At 45.7% G+C, this 16,697-nt stretch overlaps 1 protein-coding gene and 1 long non-coding RNA gene across 2 annotated transcripts in view; one reads left to right on the plus strand and one right to left on the minus strand.

Moving 5' to 3' along the window:
* The window catches only part of Bcas1 (brain enriched myelin associated protein 1), an 89,663-nt gene that overhangs the window by 9,143 nt on the left and 63,823 nt on the right, over positions 1-16,697 (plus strand). The window contains exon 3 of the mRNA XM_033767180.1: positions 5,511-6,085. Coding sequence (XP_033623071.1) covers positions 5,511-6,085 — 575 coding nt within the window. The remainder of the gene's footprint in view (positions 1-5,510; positions 6,086-16,697) is intronic.
* LOC104858089 lies at positions 256-4,462 on the minus strand. The gene is made up of 3 exons (XR_779035.2): positions 3,751-4,462; positions 2,368-3,071; positions 256-1,498 (listed from the first exon to the last, which is right to left on the minus strand). It is a non-coding gene; the product is annotated as an uncharacterized LOC104858089 (long non-coding RNA).

Raw genomic sequence — 16,697 nt, forward strand, 5'->3', positions numbered from 1 at the left:
GGCAAGCTGGTGGTCAAGATTTCTTCCCCCAGGTCTGCCAAACCCATTCTTTTCTTGTTATTTATGCTAGATTTCTTGGCAAAGACATCCTAGCTTTTTAATTTGGGGGTGAAAAGCATGAAATGCGATCACTCCGTGAAATGTTCAAATCTCACACCTTCCTGCAAGCCATCAGCATCTGGACCATGAGTCCTGACCTCAAGGCCTTTGAAGACAGCCAGCGCATGGCACTGCACAGAGGGCCACGGTTGTCGGAAGTGTCCTTCGGTCCTAGCAACACAGCCGCAGCAGGGGACGTTTTGGAAAACATTTGAAGCTCCTTGTCAGGCTTCCCAAGAGCCTGGCAAAGTCCTCTCATGTTCCAGTCGAATTCCCTTTGAAGAACTTGTCCATGTCCCCTTCCTCTGCCAACTGAATGTCGCCAGATCCCTGTCCCACGATGACGGTATCTGATCCAAGCAGCTCGCTGGTGTTTAATCCACACAGCTCCGAACTCCTGAAGCCCCTGGGAGATGTGCACCTCGCTGTGCAGTCAGCGTCCGTCTTGTGTCCACTTTACCCTTCCAGCCGACACAGCAGGACCTTGATGGCTGAACCGAGTCGCACCCAGAGGGCTGTTGAAGTGGGGAACACTTTCCGTGAGTGGACGCTGCGCCAGTGAATAAGATTATGAGGAGAAGTCTCTGCTTCCCTGTTCCACTTTCCAAACTAGGAGGCTCTGAATAATACCTGCTCAGAACAAGGGACCCTGTGTGCGGCAGCGCCCCGGCCACTGGGAGGGCTGTCTCCGTCTCCGTCGCTGTGGCCAGCACGGTCCTTTGCCCAGCACTTGCAAGGCAGCGGCCCAGGTGCTCTGGCCCTGCCTGGCCCACGACCCCCCATTCAGCCCTGTCATCAAGTGCAGTGGGGACTCCGGGCCATCAACTCCCTGCCCCTTAGACTGTGTTTGCATCTAGAGACAAGGGAACAAGTAAACAAGGAATTGCAGTAGCGTCCCCATGGGGACACACCCCACGGCCTCCAGGGGCTCCTGAAACCTATTGACCCAGTAAATGTGGTGATTTCCTGCACCCCTATACCCGCCATAAAGTTTAGCTCATAAATTGCGTGCAGTAAAAGATTAACAGTAACTAAATAGAATAACAAGCGTAACAATATACCTTACATAAAGCGTGAAAATGGTCTCTTTCTCCAGTTGCCTTAACTCCTTCCTCTTCCCTTCTCACTCCTGCTAGGAAATGCCCTTAGGTATTTGAACTTCCAGAGGCAGACAAGTTCAGACTCAAACCTTGGTTCCACCACTGATAAGCTGGACAATCGTTTCAGGAAGCCACTTGACATCTCAGGGCCTGTGAAGTGAGCATGAGGAAAGTCCCGGTGCTTCAGGAGTGTCTTTGTTCCACAGCTCGCTTGCTGTAATGTCAGCGCATGGGACGCCTTCGGGGAACGTTGGCGGCTAGTTTCGTAGCTGTTACCAAGTGAAAATTTTAGCTTTCACCTATGAAAAAAAATCCAGATGCAATGGTCCACACCTGTAATCTCAGCCACTCAGGAGGCTGAGGCAGGAGGATCACAAGTTCAAGGCCAGCCAGGCAATTCGGCAAGACCCTGCCTCAAAATAAAAAAAGTAAAGAGGGCTGGGGATGTAGCACGATAGTTAAAACTCCAGTACCAAAAGAGAAAAAGAAGAAACATACCTCTTCCTCAAAAAGTCTGAACACTGTATACACTTGTGTGTGTAAATACGTGGCCGGCTCTCTTGTTTTGTTTAAGAAGATGGAGTGCTTAGAAAATGAGAAACATTCCTGAAGTTTCTCGGTCCCAGATTCTTGCAACTCATGAGGATAAAGTGATTCCCATCTTAACTCTTCTTAAAAGTTGTCTCGGTCACACTCAAACTGGCAAATTAAACCCCTGGAAAGATTCCTTTCCTGCTGTCTTGCATTTAGAAATGTAAGCTAGTGACTGTAATCGTGCTGAGTGCCGGGGGCGATGGCGGTGTATAAATACAGCCAAAGCAGCTACAACTCACCAAACACCTACTGCGGACCAGAAAGTTGAGGGGCTCGGCGGGACATACTGCGCTTCTCCTGCATGGTCAGGTCGCTTCCATGCCCATTCCGTAAGAAAACTAAGGCGTAAGGGTGGGAATCACCCTCCAGGCCACCTATTCAGTAAGTGAGGGAGGGTTAGGTCCACAGCCCAAGCCCCCAACAATCTCTCGAGAAAGGGCCCAGAAGTAAGTGCTCATTCCTGTCTAGATAAAAGGAGTTCCTTTGAAATACAAAATATCTTTTCTACAGGAAAGAGATCAACGTTTTCAGCTTTATCTTCTAAATATTGGGAAGCTGTCATTCGCATTCTTACCTCATTTCTTTTTATCTTCCTGAAACTCTTGCACTTTTTCTCTTCCATGAATGGTCAGATCTCTGGCGTGTCGTCTGTCTGTCTGTCCGCTCTGGACGAACACTCTCAGTGACCGGGTTCACGGTGAGCTTCTCCCGAGGCTGCTCATAGCAACCCGGAGCTCGGCTTCAGTCTTCTGAGCGGAACTTTGCATTCTTTCCGCGGTGGTGTGACGAAGGCGTGTCAGCGCTCCCGTCTTGGCGGGAGGGTGAGGACTGTAGCTCCAACAACTTTTCTTCCTCTTGTCTTCACACAGATCGGCTTGTTTTAGGAAATATTTTATCATTTTTAATGTTTAGCCCTCAGGTAACTGTAATCTCCTTTTCCTAAGTAAGGCTTTTCCCTTCATTTTTATGGAGCAGACCAAGCATCAGTGATTAACTTTCTGTCCCACCTGACTCCTTCCAGAGAGCTCACTTTTCTGTATCGTGTCCTCTTTGCTCTTCCCCCAACCCATCCTGACTGCCTGCAAGGGTTACAGACATACAGGTAGCTTTCTGAGGGGAAAGCGGATTCTTACTTCAGGCACAGGGGGATCCAGGCGCTATCACTGCATCTGCTTTCAATCTCCTGGCCCTGCTTTTCCTCCATACTGATTCTTCACCCCAATGTGAGCCTCCACGCCCAGTGTAGCAGCCAAGTCTGTCTCTGCTTCTGGATGGACCCTGTGGGTTCATACAACACAAAGGGTGTGATTCTGTCCTCATCAATTTCACAAAAGGACCAGAATTTATTTTAATCAGTCCAGCTTAGGTCGTGTGTCCAGGTAAAAAGCCAGAAGCTCCACAAGAGACTAACAAACTGAGGTGGCGTGGTCAGCAGCCACCCAGGCCAGGGCTCAGAGCTGCAGTGGCGGTGGAGTTCTGATGAGCTGGTGAGAGCGTTTCACCTGCTCTCTGCTAGCGAGGCCATGGTTTCCCTCTGCTGTCGTCTCTAAGTGCTGAAATCTTCACTGTAAAGCAATATGTTGACCCTTTTTTAGAAAGTCTCCATGGGAAGATGTGGTGTGTGTGCGTGTGCGTGCGTGTGTGTGTGCTCCAGAGACTTCCGCTCTGACTGTGAAGCTCTTAGTTACCACTGACCCATTCGGTTCCCAGCCAGGAGATGAGCAGGAAACAAAACAGAGAGAAATCGGCTGATGCTTTCGCAATTTTGAAAAGCCCTCCCTCATTCGGCCTTACAGCCTCTCCTTTTTGTCAGTCCTATCCTCTGCCCGGGGGGCACAGATGGCCGGGGCTCGTCTGTATTCACTCTCAGGCTTCCGCACCCCGCTTGCTCACCTGCCTGCCGCTACTCGGTCCGTCTGTCCGTCGGTCCGTTCCTCACCCCTTTCCTGTCTCTCACCTTCCCTCATCCTGGACTCCAGAGTCCCGGTCCGAGCCAAGGAGCAGAGCAGGAAGGGCAGTGCCCTGGGCGGCGACTTCCTCGGGTCAGGGTCTCTGGCCCCATCTGAGCTGTTCGCTGCTCCTGCTCCACTCCCAGAGAGGACACCGCGTCAGCCCGGAACCTGCCAGTGCTCGCACCTTGTGTTTGTCCTCGGCTCAATCCGCGGCGAGATGCTGGTTAGGGCAAAACGTGTGTGTGCGATTCTTGCCACACGTTCACGTGCAGTATAAGTGCAGCGGAGAAGTCCGGGTTCCTCCTCCCTCTTCCTCTGTCCCCTCCTGCAAGCTGAGGCTAAGAAGTGCCTGCCTGCAGTGCGTGATATAATGGGGTCGGAGGCAGGGAGAAAATCTTGACAAACCCTCCGTGTCTGGCAGCAGAGCCCTGACTTAGCAAGTGAAAGGAAAAGGCGCCGTGCTGGATTGTTCGCCGGACTTTCCCTTCAGCGTTCGTGCGGGAAGGAGCTATAAATAATTCCGCTTCACAAAGGAGGAAATTCAGAGATTTTTAGGGACTTTCCCAACGTCACATAGCTGATCAGTCGTGGCTCCCGATCTTTAATAATTTCAGAATTGTAGCTATTGCCCCTACATATTGCCCTGCTTTATGAAAAGAAGGACCTAGACAAGAAGGCAGAAGGACGCGGGTGTCAGCGAGACGCCCCTGGGGAGGCGGAGGCCTCGGCCAGCCTGGCGCCTCTTGCTCCACTGGGCTGGGGTCAGCCGGCTTCCTTGGGTCAACACCTCCTCTTCCGGACTTGAGTAGAAAATTTCTGAGTATTGCCTTTTAAACTCTTCAGTTCTGTTAATGATTTAGGCAGTAAAACATTACAGTTCAACAGCCTGACGTTTAGGAATTGGCTCAGCTCCTCGCCAGTTTCCTGGGCAGCCACGGGAAGGTACACCAGCCTGTCTGTGTCCATTTTCTCCCTCGTGAATAACAGCAGTAGCTACCACCGTGACATTTAGTAAGCACTTACCATGTGCAAGGCACTGTTCTATGTACTTTAAAAATATTGACCCATGTCCCGCCACCTGCCTTGTAAGCATGAGGACCCGAGTTCAATCCCAGGTACCAAAAAAAAAAAGAGCAAAAATATTGACCCATGTAATCTTGGTAACAAAATTATGAAATCAATCATATCACTCACTGCTCTAGAAGGTTGAAGCAGAGAAAAATGAAATAACTCGGATTCAAGTCCATGTTCTAACACAGTGCTTCTCAAACGAATGACTTTGGTCCCTCAGAGAGGATCTGCCAGTGCCTACAGAGCTATTGGGCTGTCCCGGCCTCTGCTGGGGATCCTGTCATTCACAAGCCAGATCCCCATCGGAAAGCATGGCCTGACCCCAGAGGTCCACAGCACCAGGGTGGGCCCTGTTCCAGCTCCCGGGCCCAAGCTCTGGGCAGCTGTCCTGTCTGCCGCAGCGGCAGTTGTGGCAGCTTCGTGTGGAGGTAAAGGAGCTGGTGGAGACTGCAGGTCCCGACTGCAGTGCCCAGCAGCTAGCAGCTCTCCAGAAGTGGCCCTTCCTCCCCACCGGCCTCTCCTTCTCCTCTTCCAGGAAGATTGGGACAGAAAATGTGTACTCGGGGACTTCTGCCTGGGGACAGCACAGCCCCTGCTTGCCTTGTGGCCTCTGTGTATCAAATGCTCCGAGTCCATTATTCCTCTGGAATTTCCTGGCCTGTTGAATAACCTCTGTTTATGTTTATGTTGACAGTCGATCTGGGAATAAGCATCCAGAAGGATAATGTGGCCACTTCTTCCCCGAAGACAATGGAGATCGACACTGTGGCGGATGCCAGTGGAAAGAATCTGGGAAAAGAGGCCAAACCCGAGGCCCCAGCTGCTAAATCTCGTTTCTTCTTGACACTCTCTCCGCTTGTACTAGGACGTACCGGAGACCAAGACACAGATTCATCCACTGCAGCAGCGAAGCTTGATGTCAGCTCCAACACAGCCCTGGCGAACAAAGACCCAAGTGACAGCCCAGCCCTGCTTGGAGCAGCTGCACTGGGGCTGGCCACGGATAAAAGCCCAGGGCTGAGCCCAGCCGGGGACCAGGCCCTCCCGGCCACCGGGGCGCAGGCTCCTCTCCCACCTGAGTCCGTGTGTGAGGCCGCCTCCAAGCGCAAGGATTCCAGCTTTTTCGACAAATTTTTCAAACTGGACAAGGGACGGGAAAAGGCAGAAGCTGAAGACCAGCAGGAAGCCAGGAAGGTGGAGCATCCAGACACCAAGGCCGAGGAGGCCCCGAGATTGTCCCGGGTGTCCCGCGGGGTCCAGACAGGGGAGGTAAGTGTGCAGAGCGGCTCTCCGGTTTTGTGGCCTGTGCGCACAGGGGGACCCTGGTGGGGTGAGACCATGCCACACAGGTAGCCCTGCAGTCACCCAGGTAGTTCCTAGACGAGGTGTCAAGCTCCTGGCCCCCCTAGAACGAATCGCAGCCAACTGGCGTCTCCCCCAGTGTCCCCATGGGCAGCAGCATCTGTTTGAAGAACAATGACAGCCATGGCTTGTGTTTTATGTCAAAGAAAAGCAGAGGTGAGGTACACACAGACAAACCCATCCTGCCATTTATCAAAGGCTGAGGCAGACAGGTTGCATCTGTGATCAATGCAGTCTGGGCAGAAAGGCATTAGTGGAATAAAAATGGTTCTGAAAGACTTAAGTACCCAGCCCCATCTCTGCAGATTGTTTAGCATACAGTATGTCTGCAGCTTTAGTGGGGACACTTTTCATTCCTTGCTCCTAATAGCCTGGGTGATCTTTTCCTTTTGCATCAATATGCAGGTTTACAGGTCTAGGCAGACTGCTTTAGGTACTAATTATTTTCCAGCAAGCTAGAACAGTACTTTTATAAAAACTAGATGTATTTTTCAAGGAGGAGTCTTGAGTCAGTTGTTTTCTTTCTTGAGCAAAGAAATATTTTGATATTTTTAAAAAAGCATTTAGCTTTGAAAGAGCGTGTATATATTCTTGAATGTAGAAAGAGATAAAATTGATACACTATTTTTAAGGCACTTGATTTTTTTGTTAACAGACTTTTAAATAACAATTTTTTCAATATTGAGGAATAAAGTTGAGTACCTCTGGTTAATTTAGAAAGAGGAAAAATTATATTGGGCTAAGTTTTTTACAGTGTGGTAGCTTATCGCTGTTGACAATGTTTTTGGTCTTAAGAATGTAACTGTATACTCCCAAGATGCTAATAATAACACTGGATATCATTATTGAGTGCTTATCATAGGCCAGGTTCTGTTCTAAGCACTGAATATATAATATTTTACTTAATGAAAATGAGTGTCACATTAACCTGTGATTTTAATGCACCCAAGGTAGCATCAAGAATTATTGGGCTGGGCCAGCGATTTAGCTCAGGGGTGCCACCACCTGCCTCATAAGTGGAAGGTCCTGAGTTCGATCCCCCCACCAAAAAAGCCCAGGAAGAATTACACTGTGACTATTAGAACCAGCTGAAAACTATGGGCAGTTACAATTGTGTTGAGGTTGTTACTGTCAGCATTCTTGCTGTTTCTGTTAATTTGGACTCCAAAAGTTTTATTTTCAAAATTTCCTTCAGAAGGTTAAAAGGTTTCCCTGCAGATGCCATGTCCCAAACTGTACCAGTTCAAGGAGCCGATTAAATAGCTGTTGCATGCATGATTCAGAAGTGGATCTTCAGGTGCATACAAGCCTCAGCTCTTTCTGAGTGCGACACTGGGCCAGGCATGGGTGACAGGTGGCACCGTGGTAGTGAATAGGGCACAGAGCCTCTGCTCTTGTGGGGTATGCTGTCCAGTGAGGGACAGACGATGAACAAATACAGCTGCAATGGCCAGTCAGGGTGCCACAGTCTCCGCCGGAAGGCAGGGTGTAGAGAGGGTACCCGGAGAGGCAGCCTCGCCACTCCCATCCCATCAGAAGGAAAAACCAGGAGCCTGGGCGTCTCTTGTCTGGAGACTAGAAAGTGGCCATCAGTATTCATGACTATTTCAGAAAATGTTTACTACCTCTCCCTGAGTAGAGAAACTGTTGAGTTTTAATTAATGGTCATGGGCTCCTAAAGCTATTCGGTAGTAGTGAGTTTTTAGATCCTCAGCACTTCTTTGGCGTGGCCACCCAAGGCCCATCATTGCCTGAGTTAGGAAAGGTTGGAGTTGTTTACAGGAAGAGACTGGAGGACTGTACTTTACCCATCTCCACACGGTTGTCCAGCGACTCATGCAAACCCCTGTCCTAATTAAGCAAACCAGGCCAGCATTCGATAGCCCACCGTAACCACCAGCATATGCCATCCATTTCTGTTGTAAGGAAAGGAGAGGAAACCCTTAGAGTTGTGATTTGTTAGCTCATCTGCCCTTCCTGGGGGTGTGGGAGGCACCTGTTTGAATGGAATGAGTCTCAGGATAAGAGTTGAATCAGAAGGTGGCACTTCTGTGGGAGACAGAAGTATCTAATACCTGGAGTGGTATTTTCAAGTTATAATAATCTCTCAGAGTACTGAAAAATTGTCTTCATTTTTAAAGAAGTGGGCTAGATCCCTCAGACTGACTAATGAAATCTGCATCTGATTTTGCTGCACTGCAAATTTCCACTTTTAATTGGTGGGATCATCTGAATTTGAAATAGTGAATATCCACCCTTTGTTATGTACAAATAAGACACTAAAAAGTTAGGAAATACCCACTTCTTCAGCCCATGAACTTGTGACTATGCACTTACCTACATCTGCCAGGATTTTTTATATATATTAAAAAAATAGACCTCCGATTTGTTAAGCTTTCTCATTGGAACCCTGGCTGCACCGTTCTGTATTTGGGGCTCATGACAGTTGTGCTGTAAGTGGCATGAGACAATGCAGCCCTCAGAAAGTAAAATGAATAAGACTTCTCAATCAGTGGCTTTTTTGGTGGGAGGGCCACATTATGCATAGATGGATGTCAATGTATTGATTCAGAATTCTTAGGGTAAATTATGCCTGGGCCGAGCCGGTCAGCTGTCGTCCCCTTCCTACCCAGACCAGCCCGTCCCCCACTTTCACCGCCCACCCCTCTCTGGTTTGGAATTCCAACCACAAAACCAGAGCTGTGAATTAGGAGCGAGATGCCACCATTTCATCCTGGGGGAAACACACAAATCTTCTGTGTTTTCAGAATGACAATCTTATTTTTGTGCCTCATAAACCTACATTCAGAGCATAGCATAATTAAAACAAGGCAAGAATTCACAAACAAATGAAGCATTTACTACATAGGCCAAAGAAAAGATAAATTCTACGCCTGAAAGGTTTCACTGAGCTGCGATTCACACAAACCAATGTGCTGGCAGGGTGAGGGTTCCCTCCCCACCACAGCTGAGCCAGTTTTCTAAAATGAGTGTTTAAAAGGTTCATCATACACACTCACACAAGTGATCATGCAGTGGAAATTTGAGCTTTCTTGGTTAAAAGAAAAAGCACACCAAGCCCTGTTATCCATGCATCTCTTCCAGAGGAGTCTGTGTTGGGGGTGGGGCGTGCCTAATATGTCGCAATGGTACAGTTTCATAGAACACTGCTTTTTTTTTCTCTCTGCAAAATTCAGTGATGTACTTCATCACCCGGTGCAAGGCATGCAAGGTTAAACATGTTCCCAGCCTTTGAGGAGCAAGTCATCTAGTAAGAGACATCATGTGTAAGGGATGCTGTGTTAGGCACACCAGCCCTCAAATTCACTCAGGCAACATTAGAAGTATTAAGTACCATCCTCAATGAATCTGCGTCCTCCCCTCTTTTCTCCCTTGAATACACTTGCTTCAGGCTTTGGTCAAAGCCACCGTGATGTTGCACCTCCCTATTTCCCTCATCGCAGCTGCCAAATCCCCTAAGTCTCACTGCAGAGCCAAGTGGGTCTGATCTTGGTTGACTCTGATGTGGTGGCCCCTCCTTCCTTCCTGAAGCATTGTCCTCACTGGGTTTCTAGTCCCCCGGGCCCTGGGCACTCTCCCCCCACATCCCTGTTGGATCTTACCATCCCTGTGTTGGAGTGCCCAAGGTCTCATTCTTAGATGTCTTCCCTAACTACACTCACTTCCTTGAAGGATTCCCTGCTCCCCAGTCCCTAGGTTTAACCTTAGCTCTCTGCTGTAGTGTCCCCGATGCACTCTTATCTCTCTTGTCTGCATGTATCCCAGTTGCCTCTTCCACGTGTCCGCTTGAAAGTCCACACCTCCACACCCATATTCACTGAACAACCCAGCAGCAGCCTGTCCAAAACTGAGCTCTCTGTGGATCACCCGACCACAACTGGTCCATTAGCTTAGCCCCCAGGTGTCCTCAGTTCAGCGGACAGCAAAATCATGCCCTGCCATTGCAGATAGTGGTAGAATTGGACTCAAACAACCATAGTCTCAAGAGTGCTTTTCTACATGGTATTGAACAGTGAATTGAGACCTAAGTCCTGTCATCAAGTAGGCTAGGTTTACACTCTGCCGGGCATCTATTGGCTGTGCACTCTTAGGCAACCTACTTTGCTTCTCTGAGCCTCATTTTCTTCATTGGCAGCACTATGGTTTAGATCTAAACTGCACCCGAAGTCACATGTGTCTGAAAATTGAGTGGATCATGAGAGCACTGTGTGAATCAGTGGATCTATCCATTGATGAGTTCAGTAGCTGAGTTGCTCTTGGGAGGTGGGGCCTGGTCAGACAAGGTGGCTCCCTAGGGGCGTGGCCAGGAGGGGTGTGTTCCTGTCCATGGCCCCTCCCTCTCTCACTGCTTGCTGGCTGCCATGATGTGAGCAGCTTCGCTGTGCCAGGCCCTTCTGCCATGAGGTTTCTGCCTTGGAGGCAGCTGGCTATGGACTGAACCCACTGAAACTATGAACCAAAAGAAACCTCTCCTGCTTTTAATTGCAGATGTTAAGTATTTTGTCCCAGTGATGGGAAAGTGACTAATATAAAGTAAGGATAATGATAGCATTAGCACATTTCAACATCATTTACACTTGTGAAAGTTAAATTACATAAGTCATGTAAAATATTCAGAACTGTATTTTGAAAAAGAAAAGCTAGCTGGTTTTAGTGACATGGTTTTCCTCCCTGCCTACTACTCCAGTTTTAATCTTGTTACCTCTGATCTCCATAGTTCTTAACCATAACTGTCAAAGATAGCATTGTTAAATCTAACAAGAGGCACATAACTTCACGGAAAGGGTACAGAAGTTGTGAAGTTATTTCCAAATTTGCATTTCCGTACTCACAAGCCTGATTCCTTAGTCTGACATTCAAGGGTTTCTGGAGCTTTTCCTATGTCTTTTACCAGAGCTACATTTTCCACTAAGCCCTTAAATTTCTCACTCACACCAGCCAACGTGTGACCCATGCAGATGCCGGGGAATCAGAGTGTTTTCTCTGCCTCTCTTTTTTGGTTATCAGAAATTTTAGCCAGGTGTCGTGGTGTAGGCCTGTAAGCCCAGCTACTTGGGTGGCAGAAGCGGGAAGATTGCAAGTTCAAGGCCAGCCTGGGCAATTTACCAAGACTGTCTCAAAAATAAAATGTAAAAGATAGGCTGTAGCTCAGTGTTAGGGTACTCTGGGGCTCTGTCCTCAGCACTGCAAGAACAAAACAATACTCTCAAGTGTTGGATTAGCCATGAAGTGACCAGATATCCCCCCATGGGCCATTTCTGGGTGGTTTCTGACAAAATTAATCTCTGCATACTTTTCTGTCTGACAGCTGTTAAATCAAAATTCTATGATAAATATCACTTTGAAGGAATCGTCTCATGAAACCATGAAAACTTTCAAGAAAAATCGTATATATTTTCACCATTTTCCAGTTGAAAAATCATAGATACGTAGTCATTTACTCCAAGCTATACAACTAAAGCATGGCAAAGCAAAAGTTGTCTGTGTCCAAGGCCTATACTCATAAATGCTCGAAGTGACTATTTTTACCAGGTATTTGAAACTTGTGCAGTAAGTTTGCAATTTACACAAAACTGCATCATGTTTAATTTGAGACAGTGTAATTCAAAAAAAGTCTGCATGTGCAAAATCAGAAACCAATTTAATCCCAAATTAAAATTTTTTAAAAATGAATTGCCACCCAAGTTCAATCCCCGGTACAAAAAAAAAAAAAAAATGAATTGCCTAATTCCAGACTAGAAGGACAAGAGAATTATGTGCTTTTTAAATTTCGTTTTGTTTTTACTTTATGGACACACAGCTATGCCTTTTTGATTGGGAAAGAGAACAATGTGTCCAAAGGGACAGTGCAAGAGGAGAATGCATCTTAAATGATGAATTAGGAGGAAGAGAGGTCTTTGGCTACAAAAGGACAATTTTGATAAATTTAGCACTAGGAAGTATTTGATATGCGGTGTTTACACCAGCACAGGTTTGTGTGCAAATGTCAGAAGCTGAGTAACAGAATGTACGTCCAGATTCCATTACTTAGTAGCTGTGCAGTAGTCAAAAAATAATAATTCATAATTTCTAGTCTGTGTGGCAAGCCTTTTGCATATGTTAACTTCTTTGATCTTTGTCGCAGTACACCGGAGTGGATATTTTTCTACCTAACTTTGTGACTGGAAATCATTAAGTGAGTGGAGGGCCGGAGACCACCTCAGTCTCACCCAACGATAATTCATTCGAGTCAACCAATCGGACCAGCTTCTGACCTGACGAGGGCCCGCCCCCCAGCCCGGAATAAGTGTCACTTCTTGACTTTGCACACGCAAAGAGTCCCAAAATAATGCTATTCTTACAGCATGCCACACACACTAGTATTTTCTATTCTGTTCCGTTCTATTTGGTTTTTTAGTGCTGGCGTTGGCTTGGCTCACTAAGTTATTTTCCGGTCCACTGATGGCCACAATGTAAGGTTTGAAAGCCCCTTTCTGTCATGGCATTTTCACACACTGAGGCCATGATCTTAAAGGATGCGACTGTTTCCTATACATGAGGGTCCCCTGAGTACCTGTGCTCAGTGACCAGGTGTGACATTTGTTAGCCAGGGATGGCGCTCGGCGTGTCGTTTCATTTTGGAGAATGGTAGGATGTACTACTGGAGCGTTATCTGCTCTGCCTAACCAACTTTAAACACAAAGTGATCTCAGAACGCATGTGTAAAATTCACTTGGCTCAGCTGAAGAGTGATACATTTGTTCCAACTTAGTCTTTGGTGTGGTGTGGATCATGGCTGAATTTGCAAAAGGAATTTTGAGTGGTCTTTCCTCCCTGGGCTAGCGCGTCTGATTCTCTCCTTCTGAAGTTATCGTGACAACTAATTGATGAGCATTGACTAAATCACAGAAGGGTGACTTGGGTTTGATTACGTGGTTAGAAAGTGGCAGGGCTGGAATTTGTCTCCAGAACTCACACACTTAACCACAGTGCTTGTAAGCGCAAAACAAGAAAGTGCTCTGAGCCTCTTGAAACATCATACATCTTTTAAAATTTCTGAAGCTAGTCCTTCCGGAAATGACATGCAGGACATCGGTCTGCTGAGATAGGGCTCTGGCATCGGATAAGTTTGGAAAATTCTATCTGCTTTCCACTGTCTCCCACAGGCTCATGATAGATCCCAGACGAGTAAAGGCTCTGAGAAATCCTGCAGCGAGCATGCCCATTTCCCTTTGTTCCTCCACATGTTGCTGAAACTTAATTATCTGCAGAGCTCTGAGCGTTCTCATCTAAGGAAGAAGCTGCACCTTTGGGGGAAGGGTTCCTCTAGCAAACACTCAGCTAAGCATTCAGACCGGATGTTCACATCTAACTACCTGTAGAATATATCTAGACAACAGGTATTTTATTTGACCTATACAGTGTTCTAAATATTTTAATTTAGGGACTATATTTCAAATTGATAGGGACAGGAATTTAGCTCGGTGGTGCTGCCACCTGCCTTGTGAGCACAAGGCCCCAACTTCGATCCCTGATACCAAAAAAAAAAAAAAAAAAAGGAACAAAATAAAATTGATAGCAATATTTTACAAAGGCAAGAGTCCAGTACAGTTCCTTGTTTCAGACACTGCTGAAAAGTAGGGAGTTTTATTCAGTATTCCCGGATGGAGGCAAGTGGTGCCTGTCCCTTGACGTGGGATGTCCACTTCCAGTCCATCCCTTCCTGTCCTCCCTACCAGGGCAGCCGCGTGCCTTGTGCTTCATTATAACACTTGCATTGTGACTTTTCTTATAGTAGAGTTGAGAGTCAACAAATACACCCATCACAGACCACTTTATCTCCTGATAGCATTTACCACAACTCATAGCCACTTCGGTGACCGTGTGCTTACTAGACTATAATTCTTCGGCCTGAGAATCAGCCAATCAGCAGATGTTAAGCAGTAAATAAGAGAGATGAGTACTTTCTTTATTCATTCAACAAACATGTGAATGATTTTTTTTGTGTGTGCCAGAATTATAAATTTTAGATTCTGATACAGACAGAACAGTGCAGCTCATGGAAGCTGTCATTTTAGTGGAAAAATTAATTATAAGAAAGAAAAATAAATGAATGAGCAAATGGTTCCAGGGCCTAAAAAAAAAAAAAAAAAAAAAGATATGATCAATCAAATAAACAGACTTTTGAGGTAGAAAATAGAAAAGTGGTCATTAAAATGGAATGGGGGTAAAATCAGGAAAGAGATTTGTCTAAAAATGCAAGGAAAGGTGCATGACTTTTTTCGGGAGAACCAACAATTCGTAGAAATCTGCAGCTTGACACTGGCAGCATTGAAAGCTGCCTCCTCGCTGTCAGGAAGTGTTTAGGAAACAGGTGACAGACGTGATGTAGGCTTGAGTTGTGACACTGGCTTTGTTTTGTTTTTTAACGCTGGGCCCTTTTCCTCCATTGACTCTGAATTGCCAGTGTCGGTCTAGGGGCTGCACATGTTGGAACTAATGGAACCCAGGCACACTCCACAGATCTTTCTGTCCCTGTGATCCACCTCGGAATCTCTCTCCCCCACTCTTTCCCAGTGGCAGCTGTATTTTTGCATTTCATACCCTACCCGAGAGAACTTCACTTGAGCATGCTAACTTGTGCGTCCTTAGGAATGTCTCCAAAATAATGACCTCTGCCCACCCCAAAAACTAGAGGCAAAAGAGGAACATTTCACCGCTAAATACCCACTTTTCATGACTCATTGAACATCAAGTTGCTAAATTCACCTACCCCTCTCGTAGAAGTACTGGAGAGAAAATGGAGAACCTTTATTTATAGGAAGCACAGAGAAATTGCTTTCCTTGATTGATTTCTTTCTACTCTCTCCTCTTGTGGTCACAGAAACAAATGGCTTTTTGTGGGTTTTTTTGTTTTGTTTTGGTACTACGGATCGAACTTAGATCCTTGCACTTGCAAGGCAGGCAGCAGAACCGCTGAGCTAAATCCCTGGCCCTAACAAATGATTTATTTAATCTCACAAGTGCAACGTCTTCACATTACAGTGTTGAGCAGCTAGGGATTAATGAGGATTCGCCATGCGGAAGTTCTGTTAGGCATCTGCTGTGACCCGCAAAATGAGTTTTTAATGCACTGAAGTTATGTTCACAGAGCAGTAAAACAGGTAATGATATGATTTACAACAAAGACTTCAAACTGGATGTTTCAGTCTCTCTTGGTTCAATTGGTAAAATAAGAAGCTAAAACTAGTAATGTGTCCTCTCTCCAAAAAGAGGAAGGAAAATGTGTAAGTGGAAAATTTTAGGTCTTGCGTCACTTAGCTTGAATTCCCCTCGTAGAAAGCAAATCTAGGTTTTACATTCTAATATTTTATTTCGTTTCCCTCTGAGACCTCTGATAATTTCTCACTTCAGCACCTGGATCGCTGGGAAGCTTGCTTCAACCATACATTTTGGCAACATGGAAATTTTAAAGTTTTAACCAACACATCCTTTTTGCATGAGCCAGTCTGTATTCAAGAATTTATTGAGAAATTGAGCAAATTTTATCCACAAGACTTTTTTTTTTAGTAATTCCAGTATTGTTTATAAGAGAAATTTTGGGAAAATTTGAATGGTCCACCAGAAGGGGTTCTCTGTTGATTTCAGTATGTCCTGACATTTGTACAGTCACAAGGACGACACGGAGATAGAATGTGATACATGAAGACAGTCACACATAGTATAGAATACAGAATAATTTCTTTTGGATAAAAGTGGTCTCTACATGTCCACATATCTTTTCTTTCACCCAAAGAGGAGTAAACAAAAAAAATGTAACTGCCGATAGAAAATATCTTTCCATAATGGAGTAATGGGTGCATTTTTACATTCATTATTTATCTATATATTCTCTGTTTTATAAAAGGAGCAAGTGTAAGGAACTGCTTGCGTAAACGAAAATATCACCATCTAGGATATTTCCTGATTTCTCCACTAGGCTGTGACATTAGGCTGAAATATAGTGAATCTTACTAGAAATTGTCACACGACAGCTCCAACAAGAAGCTATGTTTCTCTTACAGTAATTCCCAAAACAAGCAATCCAAAGCTTGGTTGCCCATCCCTTGTGCAGAAATGACGCTTTTTAAGTGTACTTATAGTTCATATGAAGCCATCTCAGAAGAAGGTCCGGAAGAGAAATTTTGTCCCAGATGAGCGGAAGTTCTAACTTCCTATGAGGCCTTACAGATGATTGTACCATGTAGGTTCTGTCCTTGTCTTTGTTATGGGCTTGAAAGATACAAATACATTTTTATCAGTTGGTGTGAATTGTGTACAAATAGTGGGAAAATAAGAAAGGTTTTCTACATTGATATATATATATATATGATATATATATGTATGTATCATATATATATATATTGATCTCTTTAGGTGACTTTGAGCTTTGTTCAACAGTAAAAAAAAAAAAAAAATCAGTCTGTTTTAGGAAACTTTGAGTCTCCACAAAATGCTTTTAGCATTTGGTCTTAGCTTT

The sequence above is a fragment of the Fukomys damarensis genome, unplaced genomic scaffold, assembly GCF_012274545.1.
Source record: "Fukomys damarensis isolate Sample0158 unplaced genomic scaffold, DMR_v1.0_HiC HiC_scaffold_22, whole genome shotgun sequence".
Lineage (NCBI taxonomy): Eukaryota > Metazoa > Chordata > Mammalia > Rodentia > Bathyergidae > Fukomys > Fukomys damarensis.